Source organism: Protopterus annectens, chromosome 5.part0 (assembly GCF_019279795.1).
Source record: "Protopterus annectens isolate FY-2018-M chromosome 5.part0, PAN1.0, whole genome shotgun sequence".
In the NCBI taxonomy this organism is placed as follows: Eukaryota; Metazoa; Chordata; order Ceratodontiformes; family Protopteridae; genus Protopterus; species Protopterus annectens.
In genome coordinates, this window is record NC_056735.1 from 1,167,311,007 (window position 1) to 1,167,329,360 (window position 18,354).

The window sequence follows — 18,354 nt, forward strand, 5'->3', positions numbered from 1 at the left end:
ACGTTTCTGTGCCAAATGTTTTTGTGCTCTGGAGTTATCAAAAACAGTTTAGCAGCAATCTTTCTCAACATGCATATTATTCAGTTACTCCCTTATTTTCTCTTTATCACGCTGCAATTGTACCTCTTGCTCTGTGAAATTAATTCTTAATACTTAAACCTTTGTCAGCCCCTCTAATTTTTACATGATCTCATCTCGTTCTTTTATTTCCACCCTGTCTGCCCTGTCTTTTAAACTCCTCTTTCATTTTATCCCACTGACTAGCTGTAACTTTTGGAATACTTTCTCTCTTCCCTAACTACCAAATAATTTCCAGTATCCTTTCCTTAAATGTCCATCAATTCCTTAAATTGATCTCTTATGATCTGAAATAGTTCATGGGTCTGTGTCAAAGTTCTCAATTAAATGCAGATGTTCTTGTGAAATATAATCTAATCTAGCTCAGTTACTGTACCATGGGGGATAATATGTAAATTCTCTTGGAGTTCCTACTAATTTTTATTTAATTTATTTTCATTTGTTTACCCGGAAATTCCAAATGGATACATGTCCTTTTTCAGCAGTGGCCTGGGGAGAAAAGCTCCATACCAAATATTTTCATAAATTTCTTCAGAAATCTACCCACTTAGATTTTCCCTTCTAGACACACCAATACATTCTCATTGTTACAAATCAAATTCCAGTCCCCACCTAGTAGTTGTATTCCCTGCTAAAAGCTGGTAATTTCTCCCATTTCTTAAGCTCCACAATAGCTGTTTTAGGTGGAAAACAAATGCATGCCATTAATAATCCTCATCCCTTGCCAGAACCCTCTTATTACCACAAATCTGCCATCATCTCTTTTCCCTCTTCTATTACTTTTAGAGCTTCTCTAGCAATTAATACAAGTATTCCTCTTTTTCTTTGTCCCTGAATATCTATCCTAAATTCCTTTATCAATTCTGCATACTTAGTTCTTACTAAATAGGTCTGCTGTAGCACTGCTACTTGCACTCTGCATTTAAGTATATATAAATTCCTTTTTGTCTACACCTGTGAGATAATTCACATTCCAAGATAATATGGAAAATGTCACCATATTATACACTTCAAATAATGAAAAGGAGCAATTGAGGTTACCCATAAACATGTTATTGTCTGTGCTTCTACATACACTAATTGGTGTCATTTTCATCTTCAATCTTCTCCCAGATGTGAAAAACAAACTGCATGCTTTCAGAAAATATTAACTTTTAGCCTTGAAGAAACCAGTGATTTGGCTTTTTATTGCCCCAGCTGGCCTCCACGGAAATGCAAGAGGAAAAAAAACGTATTCTTCTGCTGCAAGCTTCTAAAGACAAGAATGAAACATTGATTGCTAAAGGAAAATTTTTCATTATATTCAAGTTTCCTTTTACTTACTTATTTACTCTTAAAATTGGTTATTGGATTAAGATAAGGGTCTTAAACCAGACACTCACCTATGCAAAAGGTAAGAGAAAACATTACCAGCTTTACATATATTATGATTTGTGTACTTCTGCACCCCATCCTCCACCTCAACAACCAAAGATTACAGCCTAGTAATTTAAACACGCTTTTGTCTATCCTCTTTTTGCATTATAATGCCTACATTTCTTAAAACTAAAAAAGGCATCTCATTTACTTTAGTATCTTAATAAAATACAACTAAAAATGCTTTACTATAATTAATACATGCAATTTATATTGTGAAAAGCTTCACAGAAATACTGTTATGAACAGAAATTGTTTTACTTGGTTACCTTTTTCTTTTTTCTTCACCTCCCCTCAGTGTCCTTCCAAACATTAAATGACATGAAGTGAGCCAAATGCCTTTCAGTTCCCACAAGTTTAACACAGTCAACAATCCACTCTTTCCACTTTCTTATACAGCTATTATTTCACAAATGCAATTGATGCTTTGCAATCTCTCATTTTTCATTAATTCCATGTTGCTGGACTTCCTGTTCATCTCCATCCCCTAACTCCAGATTTCAGTTCAGTTCCAAAGTACACCCCTATTTTTCTAGTCAACGCCTGCGTTTTTTTTTTTTTTTTTTGTGTCTCTCTCCCTCTCTCAAACATTTTCCTGGAAAATGTTTCACTAATAAAGTCTCTCCATGTGCTTTATTATCAGAAGAATGAGAAGCAGAGTCCCCCTTCTGCTTGATAACTAATTTTGACAAACTTCTGTACTTCCTCCACAACCTATTCTGCTTACTTTGATCCTCCAGGAAAAATATTCTGAAGATAGCTGGATACAACAGCTTGAATCTCACACCTATCTCGCTACATCCCCTGACTGCTAGAATAATTTTGTTTCTCTTCTGCTTGGTGTACAGTGAATAACCATTTTCTATGGACACTTAGTCACCAACTTTTAATAATGTGCCTTTCTGCCACAGTTTTATCAGGATCAACTCTTTCTGCTAGTGGGTTTGCATCTTTTCCAATAAAAGTCTTGGCTGCTTTCTTATGGCCAGATTTGAAGCACACACATGGTGTTGGCCTTTCAATTAACAGTTCCTGCTGTGGAATACCAGTCCAGTTGCTTATTTGTGCATTCAGAAAATGAATAAGGTCTGTCCCTTCTAGTTTCTCTGGTCCATCAGGAAATCTCATATTTAAACTACATGCTCTGTCCTAATTAAAACATTCTTGAAAAAGCTCATACTCAGCCATCCTTTTCTTCATATTGACCTCTGATTTTGCAGTTTTATCAGCTCATCTGACTATCTTATAAAATATGCCATTTTTCCAGTCCTTTGACTTTAAAATAAATGAAACAGTGAAGGAGTATGTTATCAGCTTTGAGCACATTTGACATATTTGTTCCTTTAGATTAATAGAAACCATGTCTAGCATCAAAGTTGGAGCTTGAGCTGCTTTCTGCTTAACAATTACAGGATTCTTTCCAGTCAGTGTCTTCTCTTCACCTTTACTAGTTGGTTTTCTTTCAGGCTCTTAGTTTCTCATTTGCTGCCATCCAGGCAGTGTACTCACTAACCATTAACTGAATTTACTAAGAGTGACAGAGTGCCTGACTCTTGTCTTTCAGTTTCCTTTTTCACAATGGGAGAGCTGAAGTTGTTAATCAGTGTACAGCCATCTTGGAAAAACTGGGGGTGGGGGTGAGCACTCCTTATCAAAATGCAAGAAGCTCTGTATGCACCACAAAGGTGCTCAACATTTGCCCTCTTCACAAAAGAATCCTTGAGCTAAAAGTAGCAGAGGTTGTATTCCAACACCTTACATGAAATCCAAAGACAAAATGGACAGTGAATATGAAAATCCTTCAGTGGTATGTCAGTCATAAGTATACTTCAGCTTTCCTGGGAAGGACAATGGCCACAGAAAAATATCAGATGGTTACTAGGCATGCAGTCCAGGAGACAATTAATGAGGCTAACCCAAATTTCCAATTGCTCCAGAGCACAATATGGTTAAGTGACTTGCTCAAGGTCACACAATAGGCAAATGAATGTTGACAGAATCAAACCCTTTACCAAAGGAGAGACTAACAACTCACAGCCTAGAAATGTAGAAAAGGAAATCCCAAAGACTTGCTCACTGTGGTTCTGGAGGGGACTTCTAACACTACACGCTCTAAGGACCTAAACCTTGTCACCACAATAAACAGGACATGCTGGAGGGATAGATTCCTGTCCCAGAGACTTCCCATACTCTGGAACAGGTTACCCATCTATATCAAGCAAAGTTCTTCATTAGCACTCTTCAAGAAAAATCTTGATGAGTGGATGGGAAATAGGAAATACACCCCGGGGATCACTTCTGTGTCTCTGCTCGACAGTGGCACAGGAAAATAACTTTCTTGGGTGGCGTAAGCCAGGGAACCTTGTTGGCTAGGCTTAATTAGGCCCTTGGGCCGATACCCTAGTACCTACCTATGAACCTACTCATTGCTGCAAAAACGAACACAAGATGGCAAGAGTTCCGTGTGTTACTGACATCGAAGGCACAAGAGGGTGTCCCTGTATGGGGGATGTCAGAAAGCTTTGGAAGTTAGTCTAGATGGTTAGAAGTCCAATTACAGCATAATTCCTACATGTTAGGATTCATGCTGAAGCAGGGATCTTTACAATAAAAAAAAATCTAAGCATTTCTGTTGTATATGAACAATTATGAAACACACTATTTTAAAATTATGCTGCAGACTGTTAAGTGCATTGATCCATTAGTTAAATGGGTATCTTGCTCCACTAGCAATAAACAGGGCTTGCATATTTCATAAAAAAGAGAAAAAAATACAGCCACAGTTTGCGCATTTGTACTAGAGAAACATCACAGCACCTCTCAGATTTTAGGGAGATTCCCATCTCACACTTACGAGGATCAGTGATGGCAAACAGCAGATGGGATAGAAAGAGCTGAAGAATGAAAGTAAACAAAGATACCGCTGAATAAATCACTAACCTTCCAAACTGCAAAGGAAAATTCTTCTTAATTCTGTGAAAAAGTTTTTCTCCTGTATCAAGTTCCACGAAGAAATACGGCACTCCTGGCTGAGCAATCTAAGGACAAATTAAACACCAAAAAGAGTGATTAGAACATAAGTGCTAAAGTGGAAGCACTAACAGATTAGAACATCCATAAACAATGCAAATATGTAGAGGTTAAACAGCAGAATGCAAACAAGAACCCATTCATGAAAATGCAACAAAGTAATAGAAAGTATAGGCAATTAACCATTGGACAACACTTGCATGGAAGCTGACACTCATAACATGGGACAGAGTATGGCACTAATTCCCTAAAAACACTTCATCCTTCTGTGGCACATGAATGAGCAGCACAACAGATCCAAGATGATGCTGTACAATGTGATCTTAAGAGGTCACAACTAAAGTGTTGCTTTACATAACTAAACTCTTCCAAGTATGCACCTGTACATCCAGAATGTGTGTGTGTGTGCTGTAGTACTCTAGGTACAATATATATGCGTTATAGTGGCAGTGCGTCTGATGAGTTGCAATGATGAAGTGGTTGAAGTATAAAGGTCTTTTTCTTCAAGAACTTTAGTTTAATACACAAGTTAACAGCTATCAGCATCATTAAAATAACACTGAAAATATAAAAAATCCCCAAGCAAACCTATCAAAGAGAGAGAGCATTAACACTTGCCACGTAAAACTTCATCTGTACTTCTTTGGAAAATATTTTCTTGGACGTTTCTCCACAAAGCTTTTCTTTCACCACATAAAAACAAGATCATTATAGTACAGAAAATACAGAGTACTGGAGATATAAAATTACTAATAAAGACAGACTGGCAAAATATTTTTATGACTGAACATTCAACTAAAACTCAGAACTGTACTATCTTTTCTAGAGGCCATAGGGTTGGACAACGTTAATTTGACAAATCAGCTGGTATTATTTAATGTCCCAGTTCCACTGCATGTTCCCAAGCCTTACATTCTCTCCTTTGGTAGTATGCTATCCCAAAATAGGAAAAAAACAAGAAATGAAAGAATGAAGCCCCATCTTTTACGCAATTTATCATTGAATAAAGATATTGCTCCTGTGACTAACTAGGTAGACTTCAAATCAGAATTCCTCTTCCTAGCTCCAGTTCCCCTTATGTCTTGCACATTGCTTCTTATGTTTTCTTATCCTCCACAAGCTCTACGTTATGCTCACCCTCTCGAATACCCACTTGACTCTTAGTTCTCAACTCCACTTGCATCAATCAATATACCCACTTTGACTACTATTACAATTATCTGCACAATATTTTTCCCATAAATAGCTGTGCAGAATGCTCAAAACTAAAAGTAGACCATTTCTCCAAAAAATTTAATTATTCTTATTACATACAACCAAATGAAAACAGTGACATTTACTGGAGCTCTTCCTCCTTGGACTCTGCTAAAAAGGAGCCATCAGCCAAGTCAAACTATCCCAGCTAACAAATGGATAAAACAAACATTCATGCAAACAGACAGACTGCTAAATACTTAATATCCACTTTTATGTGCCAAAATGAATGCAAGTAAACCAAAATCTCAAAGTATTACTACAGACTTTTAATACTAGACAAATTTCTACTGTTCAGCATAAGAGTTTGATTTTCTGTGAATGATTAAGTTGACTTATTCGCTATACAAAATCAACATTTATTAAACATCGGGTTTACTGTTTTAGAAACTGAGCACCATATGCACATAGTTACAGTTCTAGGTTGTGTTTGTGTAATTACTACTGTTATAAAATTTTCAATTTTAGTAAAAAGTGTTGTGGAAAACATTCCCAAGGAGCTACACTGCAGGAAGAGAACTCCAGTACCAACAGAACCTTAGCAGCAATTTACGTGACACTTTTTCTTATACAGCAGCTGATATGCATAGAAAGTGAGAGAGACAATCACGTCTCGGCTTGAAGATGTAAGTATAACAAAGTAAAGAGCAGTAATGTAACCATATGAACCTTCAGTTAGGTGGTCTAGTGGATAAATGCATAAACGGTGATTAACTGAACTTGTACCCAACAAGAAACAACTGTACTGCCCAGAACTCTCGGGAAAGTACAGGAGAAAGACAAATTGTGCAATTTGATGACAGCAAACAACTCCAGAATTCTTTGGAGCGAATCTGCCCTTCAATTTTCTTTAGATCATATTACACACGGGGATAAAAGCAACTAATTTAAATGCAACATTTTCACAAAAGAGGACAAAGAACAAAACATTAAAAGAACCAGTGACAAATTGTTAAGATACAGACAGATGAAGCTAACCACTGGAGACTCCTGAAAGATAACTGATTAATGGAGGAAAGTGACAAAACACAGAATGTGTCAATGGTCAAAAACTGAGGAAGCTGAACCAATGAACCACCTTTGTTAATCAGCCAATCAGTGATCAATGGAAAAGTCAACTGATGGGAAATGAGCTGCCAGACTGAGGCAGTCAGGAAGCTGACTGCAAATTCTCTAAATGTGTTGATGCTCAGCACAGGAGAGACCTGCCACCAGTGAAAGTAATCTCATAGAATCTTTTCCAGAGAGTGGAATATGCTGCCACACTTCGGTAGTTGCTAAATTGACATGCAAAACACAATTTTTTTGTAATTATTCCACTTCTCCTGCTGTAACAGACTCAGAAAAGCTGTGTTAAAATAAATTGTTTTAATCTCCACTTATTATTAGCTCAGCTGTAGCAGTGAGGTTTTCGGTGGGAGTGACGGATGCGTTTAAGGTGGTGGTGGGATTACATCAAGGATCAGCTCTGAGCCCTTTCTTATTTGCAATGGTGATGGACAGGTTGACAGATTAGATCAGACAGGAGTCACCGTGGACTATGATGTTTGCAGATAGATAGGTTCATAGATTAGTACTAGGTGAAGTGCCCTTCTGGGCCATTTTAAGCCTAGCCAATTAACCCATGTGAGAATCAAACCCTGCACCTTGTGACTGTAAGGTAAACACCTTAACCATTATGCCAACCTCCCACCCCTTGACACTGTGATTTGTAGTGAGGGTAGGGAACAGGTGGAGGAGACCCTGGAGAGATGGAGATATGCTCTAGAGAGAAGAGGAATGAAGGTCAGCAGGACTAAGACAGAATATATGTGTGTGAATGACAGGAAGGATAGAGGAATGGTGAGGATGCAAGGAGTAGAGGTGGCAAAGGTGGATGAGTTTAAATACTTGAGGCCAATAGTTCAGAGTAATGGTGAGTGTGGAAGAGAGGTGAAGAAGAGAGTACAGGCAGGATGGACTGCGTGGACAAGAGTGTCAGGAGTGATTTGTGACAGACGAGTACCAGTAAGAGTGAAAGGGAAGGTCTACAAGAGGGTAGTGAGACCAGCTATGGTATATGGGGATAATGATGACTATTAGCTCAGCTGTGATGTTAGAGAGACCAAAGTCACAGGGTTACTTGTAGTTATTTACCTACGGCTGTACTGGGGGGATTTATGTCTCACTTTCAATGTATACCTTTCTACTTAGTGTTATTCTGCAGACAAGGTGGAGTTTTTTTTTTAAACTAGCAATGATTGACCTTGCTTTATTAGAACTGATTAAGATTTTTTTTTTTAATTCTAGCTGTGGTCTTGCATTATAGAGATCGGAGTTTTTTTTTCTTTTTTTTCATTTTTCTTGTCTCTATGTGACACTGCAGAATATATGAAAGGAAAGCATCTCCTTTTTCAGATGACTCATTAAAATGAAACATGATAAAATGGGGCAAACATCAAAAGTGAAACTCAGAGTGTAACAGTTATATTAGATAATCAAGACAAAGGTACAAACAATGTTCTGGCATGCGTTTACATTATAGTTATGAAATGTCAGAAAATTCCTGCTTTTACCTGGCATTTTTTGTCTGCCCCTCATAAAATGCGTTTTCCAGTAAATCACTAGGGATTACAGTTACTAAAAGTCTGACACTATGGATTAAGACTTTTTTTTTTTTTTTTTTAGAAAATACATAAACAACCAAAAAAAACCCCACTTATTCTATTAATTTTCTAAGTCAATAATTGACCGTTAAAACTGTCACTATCCTTTGGGCCATTGTTACTCACTTTGAGGTAATGTCCCTGCTTCTTGAGCTAATAATTCAACAACTATTACATAGGTGTGTACTAGGCTAATGGCCCTGGAGCCTTTATAAGCCTAGCCCATAGGATTACCCTTGCATCGTGCCACCCGACCTTAGTTCCCAGTGCCTCTGTCGAGTAGAGCCACTGGAGTGATCCCGGGGTGAATTTTCTTTTTCCTATCCACTCATCAAGATTTCTCTTGAAGAGGGCCAGTGAGGTGCTCTGTTTGACATGTATGGGAAATCTATTCCATAGAATGGGTAGTCTATGGGTTATTAACCTGTCCCTCCAGCACGTTCTGTTGATTGTGGCAATGAGGTTGAGGTCTCTGGAGCGTGTGGTGCGGAGGGATTAAACAATTTTAAAATTTGACTGCATTTCTATCTGCTGTCTCTGATTCTGGCATTCTGTATTGAGTTTCACAATTAAACACCACCATTACAGCATAATACCTCTTTCTTATTCCTTGAACTAGGATTCTCTATAAATTTATCATTTTGGACTTTTCTTTTTGTACATATAAACTCTCTGCACTATTTTTTTAAACAAGAAAAGTATAGCTGTGTCCCTACCATAAATGTAGATGTTAGAGTGTATTCACTGTTGCAGGTCATTACACTTGGGTTATCCTGCTGGCAGGCTACCCGCAGTCAGCCTGAATTTCAAAGTCCTGGTCCGGCGTCGGTTGCTGTTGCCTCTTCCCTGAAGTCAGTGCACCAGGGGTATAAAAGATGCAGCCGAAGCCATTTTCTTCAGTTTTTCTTGCCCCAGATGTCAGGTGCCCCCAAAAGGGTAGGCTAAAAAATTCTGATCATAAAAAAGCATGCACATAACCTTCATCTTCAAGCAAATACACCACATAGGTTGTATAGAATAGAGAAGTACAGATAAGTCCCAGCAATGAAAGGGGATGGTGGGAGGGTAACCTGGAATGCAACAGTGAATACACTTGAACATCTACATTTATGGTAGGTACACAACTGTACTATGTTCATAGTGTTTCACTGTTGCAGTCATTACAGTTGGGTTGAATCCCAAAGCTGAGGTTGGGTGGCTGGGCCTAAATAGAATTAGGAGTGGCTATGAGGCCCTGCAGAACTGCAGTGGCAAAGCCTGCTCTGGATTTAGAGTAAAGAGGCAAGTGGTAGTGCTTTGTGAAAGTGTGCACTGAAGTCCAGGTTGCAGCCTCTAAAATGTCCTTGGTTGGTACTCCTCTGAGGAAGGCTGCTGCTCTGGTAGAATGTGGCCTAATGCCCTTAGGCACTAATTTGCCATGTTGTGGATAGCAGAAACGAATGCAGTGGCCTATCCATTTTGAAATAGTCTGCTTTGAAATGGCTTTTCCTTGCGATCCTGCAGCATATGCCACTGAGAGTTGCTCAGTCTTTCTGAAAGCTTTAGTCTTGTCCAAGTAAAAGCGTAGCTGTCTGTGCATGTCCAAAGAATGCAGAAGTCTCTCCCCCTTATTCTGCGGGTTTGGATAAAAGGTAGGCAAATGTATGGTTTGGTTAAGAGCCACACTGGACACTACCTTAGGCATAAATGTTGGGTTTGTCCTTAGAGAAACCCTGTCCAGATGGAAAATAATAAAAGGTTCCACAGCCATTAGTGCCTGTAACTCAGACTCTTCTTGCTGAAGTTATTGCTAGGAGCAGAGCTGTTTTCCATGATAAGTATTTTATCTCAGCTGTATTGGCTGGCTTAAAAGGAGGCAGTGCGAGTTTTTCCAAGACAAAATTGAGGTCCCATGCAGGTATTGGAGCTCTCCTTGGAGGTCTTATGTTTTTGGCCCCTCTGAGATACTGCCTTAGCAGTGGTAGAGAGAAAATAGGTGGGTCTGTATTGCAATGAGCTGAAATGGCAGAGGCATAGATCTTAATTGATGAGAAGGATAGGCCTTTGTCCAGCATCTCAGTTAGGTATTGTAAAATCCGAGGAATATTTGGAACAAGCATGTCATTTCCTTGTACCTGGTTCCAAGCACAGAATTTCTTCCATTTTTCTGCATAAGATTTTCTGGTGCTGTGCCTCCTGGCCTCCAAAATAACATCCATAACTGCTTTAGAGAGAGGTGTGTTCTGAATGGTTACATTATCCACCATGCAGCCAGACTTAGGGTTCTGAGTTGGCTGTGTAGGATCTGATTGTTTTGTTGGGTCAGCAAATGAGGAATTTGAGGTAATGTCCAGGCTGGGCCTTGAGAGAAGCTCTTTAGGATTGGGTACCAGTGCTGGCATGGCCAGTCTGGGGCAATCAGGATCATTTTTGGCTTCTCTTGTCTGACCTTTAGGAGTACGTTGGGGAGGAGAGGCAGAGGAGGGAAGGCATATACTGAGAGGGCTTTCCAGCTGAATGAAAGGGTGCCCACTTTCCATGCTTGTTCGTGTTAAGTCCGGGTGCAGAATCTCTGTAGCGGGCAGTTGTAAGGGGAGGCAAATAGATCTATGTCTGGGCATCCCCATTTCCCTGTTATCATTCTGAAGATTTGTGGATCTAGTTTCCACTCGTAAGGATCCATGAGGTTTCTGCTTAGTTCGTCTGCCAAGGTATTTGTCTTTCCTGGCAGGAATTGTGCTTGCAGGTGTACTTGATAAGTCAATGCTGTGTTCCACAAAGTTATGGTTTGTCTGCAGAGGGGGTAAGAATGTGTACCTCCTTGCTTGTTTATGTATCACATGATTGTAGTATTGTCCGTCTATCAGCAGTTGTCCTGGATGAAGTAGGTCCTTGAAGGCTGTCAGGGCATTCTGTACAGCTAGCATCTCTTTTTGATTGATATGAAGAAGCATTTGGCTTGGGGGCCATGTGCCCTGAATACATTTTCCTGCAATGTGTGCCCCCCAGGCATAATCTGATGCATCTGTTGTTAGTGTTTGCCTGGCTGTGGGTAAAGCGAATGGCTGTCCCTTGTTGTGGTGACAGGCCTGTGCCCACCATCGAAACTCCTGTTGCAGGCAGGGAATGAGAGTAATTAATGTTTCCAGGCTGTGGCAATGTTGAGTCCAAACACTTTTTAGATACCATTGTAGTTTCCTCATATGCAGTCTTGCATATGGAATTAGTAGAATGTAGGATGCCATGTAGCCCAGAGTCTGCAGAATTTTTCTTGCAGATAACTGGGTCTTTGTTGCCCTGTTTTCGAAGTAAGAAGTCAGTTGCCTTTGTTTGTCAGTTGCCTTTGTTTGTCTGGCGTGAGATAAGCCATCTGGGCAGTTGTATTTAAGCTTGCACCCAGGAATATTATCTCTTGAGAGGGTACTAGTTTTGATTTATTTTTATTTACTGTGTACCATAGGCAAATTAGCAATCTTTTTACAAATGCCAGATGCTTTAGTAGAATGTCTTTGGTGTCTGCTTGAATAAGGCAGTCGTCCAAGTAGGGAAATACTTTAATTCCTCTTTGTCTGCAAAATGCAATTACTGGTACCAGGCATTTTGTGAAGACCCTGGGTGCAGTAGATAAGCCAAAGGGCAGTGCAGATAATTGGTAGTGCATTGAGCCAGCTATGAATCTGAGGTATCTTCTGCAAGATTGTCTGATTGGGACATGCAGGTATGCCTCTTTGAGGTCCAAAGTTACAAGCCAAGCCTTCTTGCCCAGCATGGGCAGACGCTGCTGCAGAGTCAACATTTTGAATTTTGGAACGTCCAGAAAAGTATTTAGAATAGACAGGTCCAGAATTGGTCTCCAGGCTTTGTCCTTTCTTGGTACTAAGAAAAGTCTTGAGTAAAATCCTTGTCCCTGCTGTTGTTGTGGCACTGGCTGAATAGCCCTCATGTCCATGAGAGATGAAACTTGTTTTTGTGCCTCTGCCCATTGATTGTGTGGCAGGTCTGGCATACCTTTTGCCTTTGGAAGAGTGTGAAAGTGGAACCTGTAGCCCTGAGAGACTATATTTAAGACCCATTTGTCTTGGGTGATCCTGTGCCAATTTTGTGAAAAAAGTGCTAGCTTTCCCCCTAAGGGAGCTGCCAAAAGATAAGTGCTTGGCATTGGCAGAGGAAGTCATTGGGACTGTTTCCTTTAAGGCTGTGATTTGTCTTCTCCGCTTTTAGAGGTAGAAGCACCCCATTGTTTGGGCCTGCATGAGCCCTGGGGCTGTTGCCTGCCTCTAGGGCGTCTGAATCTGCCTCTTTGTGGCCTGTCTGACACTGGAAAGGACCAATTCTTAGAAGGCCAGTTCCTAAGTCTGGGTGGCTGCACCTGTAAGAAATCCTTTACTGTCTGCATAGATTTAGCTTTATCCTCCATTTTCTTCAACACCTCTTTCGCCTTAACACCAAACAAAGTATCATGCTGTAATGGAGCATCCAATAATTTTGCTTTAACATGATCAGGCAGATTCTGTTCCTTGAACCAAGTATGCCTTCTAATAACAGAACCTGTAAGAGTGGCCCTGCACGAGGCCTCCAGTGAATCATAACCACATTGCAAAGTATGTTTTCCCACTTGTTCAGCTGCATGCAATAAATCCTGCAAATCTTTGTTCTCAGAACATTCAGAATGTCAACATTTTTGTTTTAAAAAAAGACATTAAGTATTGCTGATATTTGAGCATATGAAACTGACAATTTAAAGCCCTTACAGCCAAGGTAGTAGAAGTGTAGTCTTTTTTCCCCCATCTGTCCAGAGCCCTAGAATCTCTATCTGAGGGGGACAGGGTTTTTAGAAGTAGCAGCCTTGACCCCTTTGGGACCCTGTGAGATAAGTTTCTGGGTCAGCAGCAGGGTTTTTATATAGAAATGTATGGGAATCTGGAACCCTGTAGTATCTGTCCAGCTTAACAGGTGCAGGAGGTAAAGAGTCTGGAGACAGGCCGGACTCTGAAAATACATCTACTATGTCTAGAACAGAAGGAATTGCAAGAGGTCTGTGCTGAGGAAGTAATAGAAAGTCTCTAAGCCTTTTCTTAGAATCTGAATAATCTTGGCTCTCCCAGTGGAAATGATCCCTCATGGTATGCAGGGTTTCCCCAAATGAGTAATCCTCAGGAGGAGAAGCTGAAGGAATAGAATCTTCAGCATCAGAATCCTCATAGGGAGGAATAGAATATCCCTGTTCTGAAGAGGAATCAGAGGAAATGGAAACCTGATCAGAGGAACCATATTCAGTATCTTGCCTAGGCCTCTTTTCAGGAGGGGGATGGGAACCCCTGATCAAAGTAATTAGATCTTTGGCCATTTTGAGCATCTGTTTCTTAGGCATAGAAGTCTGTTCTGGAGAATGCTGTACTTGTTTCCTTGTCTTTAAAACTGCTTTAGACTTTGTCTTGGATGCTGAAGTAGGCTTTATATAAAGTTGTGTAGGTCTGAAAACACCCTCAGAAGCCGATGCCTGCTCAGTGGCTCTGGACCCATCTGAGGAATTGATTTCCGAAGGGCCAATACCTTGAGTATCCAGTGGCCTAGCTGTCTCCACGTGGGAGTCGAGGCGGCCTGTGGCTCTGAGGTAGCAGGAGTCGGGGGCTGCGAAAGCGCCTTACTGAGCACCAGCGAATCAGCGACTGGCCTAGAAGAGGCTTCGTCGTCGGTTTTGGACCTCGGATGCCTGTCCTTTTCGTTATCCTTGCGCTTTTTATGAATTCTGGTCGTCGGTTGTTCCGACGCCATTATATAGTTAAACCTTCGGCCAAAGTAATGAAAAGCAAAATCGTACCGACGCTTTATGGTTAAATCTAGCACAAAACCGACAACTAGCAACGTCATGATCACGGCCTAGGTAATTGTAATGATTGCAACAGTGAAACACGATGAACATCATCTTTACTGAACTGCCACTTATGACAGACAATTATACATTTATATAAATGTAAACCCATACTCACATATTTTCATTTGCAAATATTATACATCACATATAATGATCTGTACAATTATCGTCAGCCTAACATTACACAGTTCATTCAATTCCTCTGCACTACTGCCCTGATTCAAAAAGTTATTATGGTATTCATGTTCTCAAAAGCGTCTTAACTCAGTGGTGACACTGCACCATCGAGCAAAGACAAAAAGAAAGCATTTTTATATAAATCTGGTACATTATACTGGCATCCAAAATATAATATTAAGGTTAAACCTACCATAGAGATGTATATATATGACCCAGGAAAAAACAACTGTAACTTTGAATAGGACTTCAGATTACATTACCATAAAGAGACACCACTGCAATAAATGCAATGGCCACAGGCTGACAATGGAACAGATTCTCCTTCGGGCTGCTGAGGGGAGATCTATGCCTGGCATAAAAGGCAATTTCAGACTCCACCCCAATAGACCTCCTACATATCCTAAAAATAAACCATGCCAGAATTACTCATTCTAAAGACTTACACTTTACCTGTGATAAAGCAGGACCTGCTGGAGATGGGTATGTATTCCTGAGACTACCCCTTATCTGGAAAGTACAGTTATGTAAAATCTTACCATAGCTGTAGATGCCCTTCTTGTCACTGTTGTAGTATTCATAACATTAGAGATCCCCTGCCTGGGGTAGCCTGATGTCCGGCCAGTATACGAAAGTGTTAGGTTGCTTTTAAGGTAGGCTGTACATCACACGTAGGTTCCTCACGTAGTGTAGGGCATAAAAGCGCTGTCTGGACACACCATCCTCAGAACCAAAAGCCCCAGAAGGAATGCCAGTCCAAGGAAAACCAAGAGGTAACCAGTACATCCAGGAAAGAAATGGAACAGAGGGAGTGAATACTGCAACAGTGAAGAGGAGAACATCTACTATTATGGTAAGACTTTATATAACTGTACTATGTCCTTCTATTTCACTGTTGCAGTATTCATAACATTAAGGAGACTGCCAAAGCTCAGGAAGAAACTTTGGAGGAGAAAGGACCAGAAGAGCTCTCTAAGAAGACATGAAGGATGGCCCTAGCAAAAACAGATCTAGCTCTGGAGATTCCATCCAACTTGTAATGCTTGGTAAATGCATGCATAGACGTCCAGGTAGCTGCCTTAAGAACAGAGTTAGTATCCAAACCTTTGAAAAAAGTAGCAGAAGAAGCCACAGTTCTAGTAGAATGAGCTTTTACAGAAGGAAGGAAGACTCTTACCATGAAAAGAATAACAAAAAGCAATAGCTTTTGCAATCCAAGAAAAAAAAACATTCTGCTTGGATACAGCTAATCCCAAGGACCTGGGATGAGAGGAAAAAGAGCTGATCAGATTTCCTAACAGTCTTAATCTTATCCAAATAAAATTTGAGTTGTCTATGCACATCCAACATTTGTAGCACCTTCTCACTAGCAGATGGTGGAAAAGGGAAAAAAGTGGGCAAATGAATACACTGATTAAGGAACAACTCATTCACCAATTTGGGCATAAAAGGAAGATTAGTATGAAAGGACACCCTGTCCTTGTGAAGAAAAAAAAAAAAAAAAGAGAACAAGCCATGAGGGCTTGAAGCTCAGATACCCAATCTGGCAGAAGAAAGGGCTAACAAAGGCACAGTCTTCAGAGAGCAATGTTGCAAGGAAGCTGAAACTGTAGGCTCAAAAGGAGCCAGTCAATTTCTCCAGAACAAAGATAAAGATCCCAGGGAGGAGGAACAGGCTTCCTGGGAGGCCTAATATGAAGGACACCTTTAAGGAACTGTTTAGCTTCAAACCTAGAAGTTAGAGGAGGAAATAAAGGCAGACAAGCAGAAATAGATGGTAAGTGAGCCTCAACAGAGAATAAGCCAAACCAGCATTGAGCAATTCACACAGAGAACCACCAAAGGAACATCCACAGAAAGTTTATCCAGCTTGCGAGAAAGACACCAAACAAAAAAACAAAAAAAAACTCTTCCATTTAGACGAGCAGGATTTCCTAGTATTGGGTTTCCTGGCCTCCTGCAGGACCCTAAGAACCTCCTCAGAAAAAAAAAGTGTCTATGTGGAAACAAAATCTTATCACCCACAGTCAGTAGAAGAGTGGACAGATGGGGATGGATGTGATCCCTTGCCTTGTGTGAGTAGGTCCACCCTGTAGGGACTTGAAGACTGCCCTTGGCTAAATGCAGAAGGAACTAATGCAGTCTTGGCCAAAAGGGAGTCACCAACAAGATTTTGGTGTGTCCTGTTGAATTTTGAACAGGACTTTGGGAATGAGTGGAAGGAGAGGAACTCAAAGAAATATCCCCTTCCAAGAAAGAGAAAGGGCATCCACCTTCTACACCAGAGGACCCAGGACTACAACATAAAATAGAGGAAGCTGTCTGTTCAGAGGGGATGCAAATTTTGAGGAGTATCCCACTGGTGGACAATGTCCAGAAATGGGACTGAATTAAAGGACCTGCTCAGTGTGTCTGCCACAATGTTTTGACCTGAGGGAATGTAAACTGCCTGAAGAGTCACTTAATACTGGATAGCAAGATCCCACACCAGGAAAGCCAATCAGTAAAGATAAGATCTCACCCCCCCCCCCATTTGTTCATGTACCACATCACTGTGGTATTGTCTATAAACACCTTGAGAGGTCCCGGGGAGGAAAAAAGAGAGGATGAAAAGCCTGAAGAGCCAGCAGAAGAGTTCTCATCTCCGACATTAATGTGCTCCTTCTGCTGAAGGGGAGACCAAACCCCCTGCACTACCATCCACCAGTGAAGTTCCTTCTTGAGACAAGGTAGAAGAGGAACTACAAATTCTAGGGGATGAGCATGCTAAAGCCAAACGGGCTTCATGAACTAATGAAACTTCTTATGTAAAGCTTGTCCAGACAGAGCATAGGGATGGTAGATGCCATAAAACCCAGAGCTCTCAAACTCCCTGGCTGAAACGGAAGCCAAAGTAAGAAGAGTTTGAAAGATGTGGATGAGGGTCAAGGCCTTGGAAGGAGGCAGGGATGTCAGCAAAGGCACCGTCAGAATCCATGAGAAGGAATCGGAGAAGACTTTTTCAAGTTTATTGTAAACCCAAGGCTCTGAAGAAGACAGATGGCAAAATTGAGGATTTTGCAACAGGAACTCTGCAGAGGATGCCCGAAACAACAGGTCATCCAAGTAGGGAAATACCTAGATCCCTCATAGTCTGCAAAAAGCAATCACAGGAGCAAGGCATTTGGTGAATACCCCTGGGGCAGTAGAAAAGCCAAAGGGCAAAGCACAAAACTGAAAATGCCAGGAAGCAACAGAGAAATGCAAAAACTTCCAGAAAAAGGGATGAATCGGAATATGGAAATAACCATCCTTGAGATCCAGAGATACCATATAAACCTGAGAAAGCAAGAGAGGAAAAGTCTGAAGGGATAACATTCGAAAAGTGGGCACCTTCTGAAAACTGTTTGGAGAGAGGTCTAGAATTGGTCTCCAAAGTACCCTCCTTTCTGAATACTAGAAACATCCTAGAGTAACCCTCCGCTTTGGGACACGGGCACCTCTTGAATAGTACCCAGAGTCAAAAGGTCCTAAAGCACCTCTGGGAAAAAGGAGAGTTGTTCCCAAGGAGGCTGAGGAATACCCATAATAAGGGGAAGGGATTTCCACACCATGAAATACCCCTGGTGAATAATGGATAGAACTCGGGAATCCTGAATAATCTATAGCCAAACAGGAAGAGAGAGGGACAGAGGCGAAGAAAAAGAGGAAAGTGGCTAGGAAGAATTGGATACTCAAACAGCACCTGGTTTATCTAGAAAGGAAGGCTTCTGAGGTCCTGAAGTCTGAGTAGCCCTAGCAGGAGAAGACCACTTGCCAACCTTTTTGCCCTTAGGAGAAGGGCAAGATTGCCTGCAAGCAAAGGCTGGCTTATTGGGGTAGTTTCTCTGAAATTTAAGAGCAGAAGAAGGGACTTGAACA

General features: G+C 40.8%; 1 protein-coding gene across 1 annotated transcript in view; it reads right to left on the minus strand.

Annotated features, from left to right (window-relative positions):
- Window positions 1-18,354, minus strand: part of CWF19L1 (CWF19 like cell cycle control factor 1) — a 633,757-nt gene that overhangs the window by 56,725 nt on the left and 558,678 nt on the right. The window contains exon 13 of the mRNA XM_044071015.1: window positions 4,435-4,532. Within this exon, the coding sequence (XP_043926950.1) occupies window positions 4,435-4,532 (98 nt within the window). The remainder of the gene's footprint in view (window positions 1-4,434; window positions 4,533-18,354) is intronic.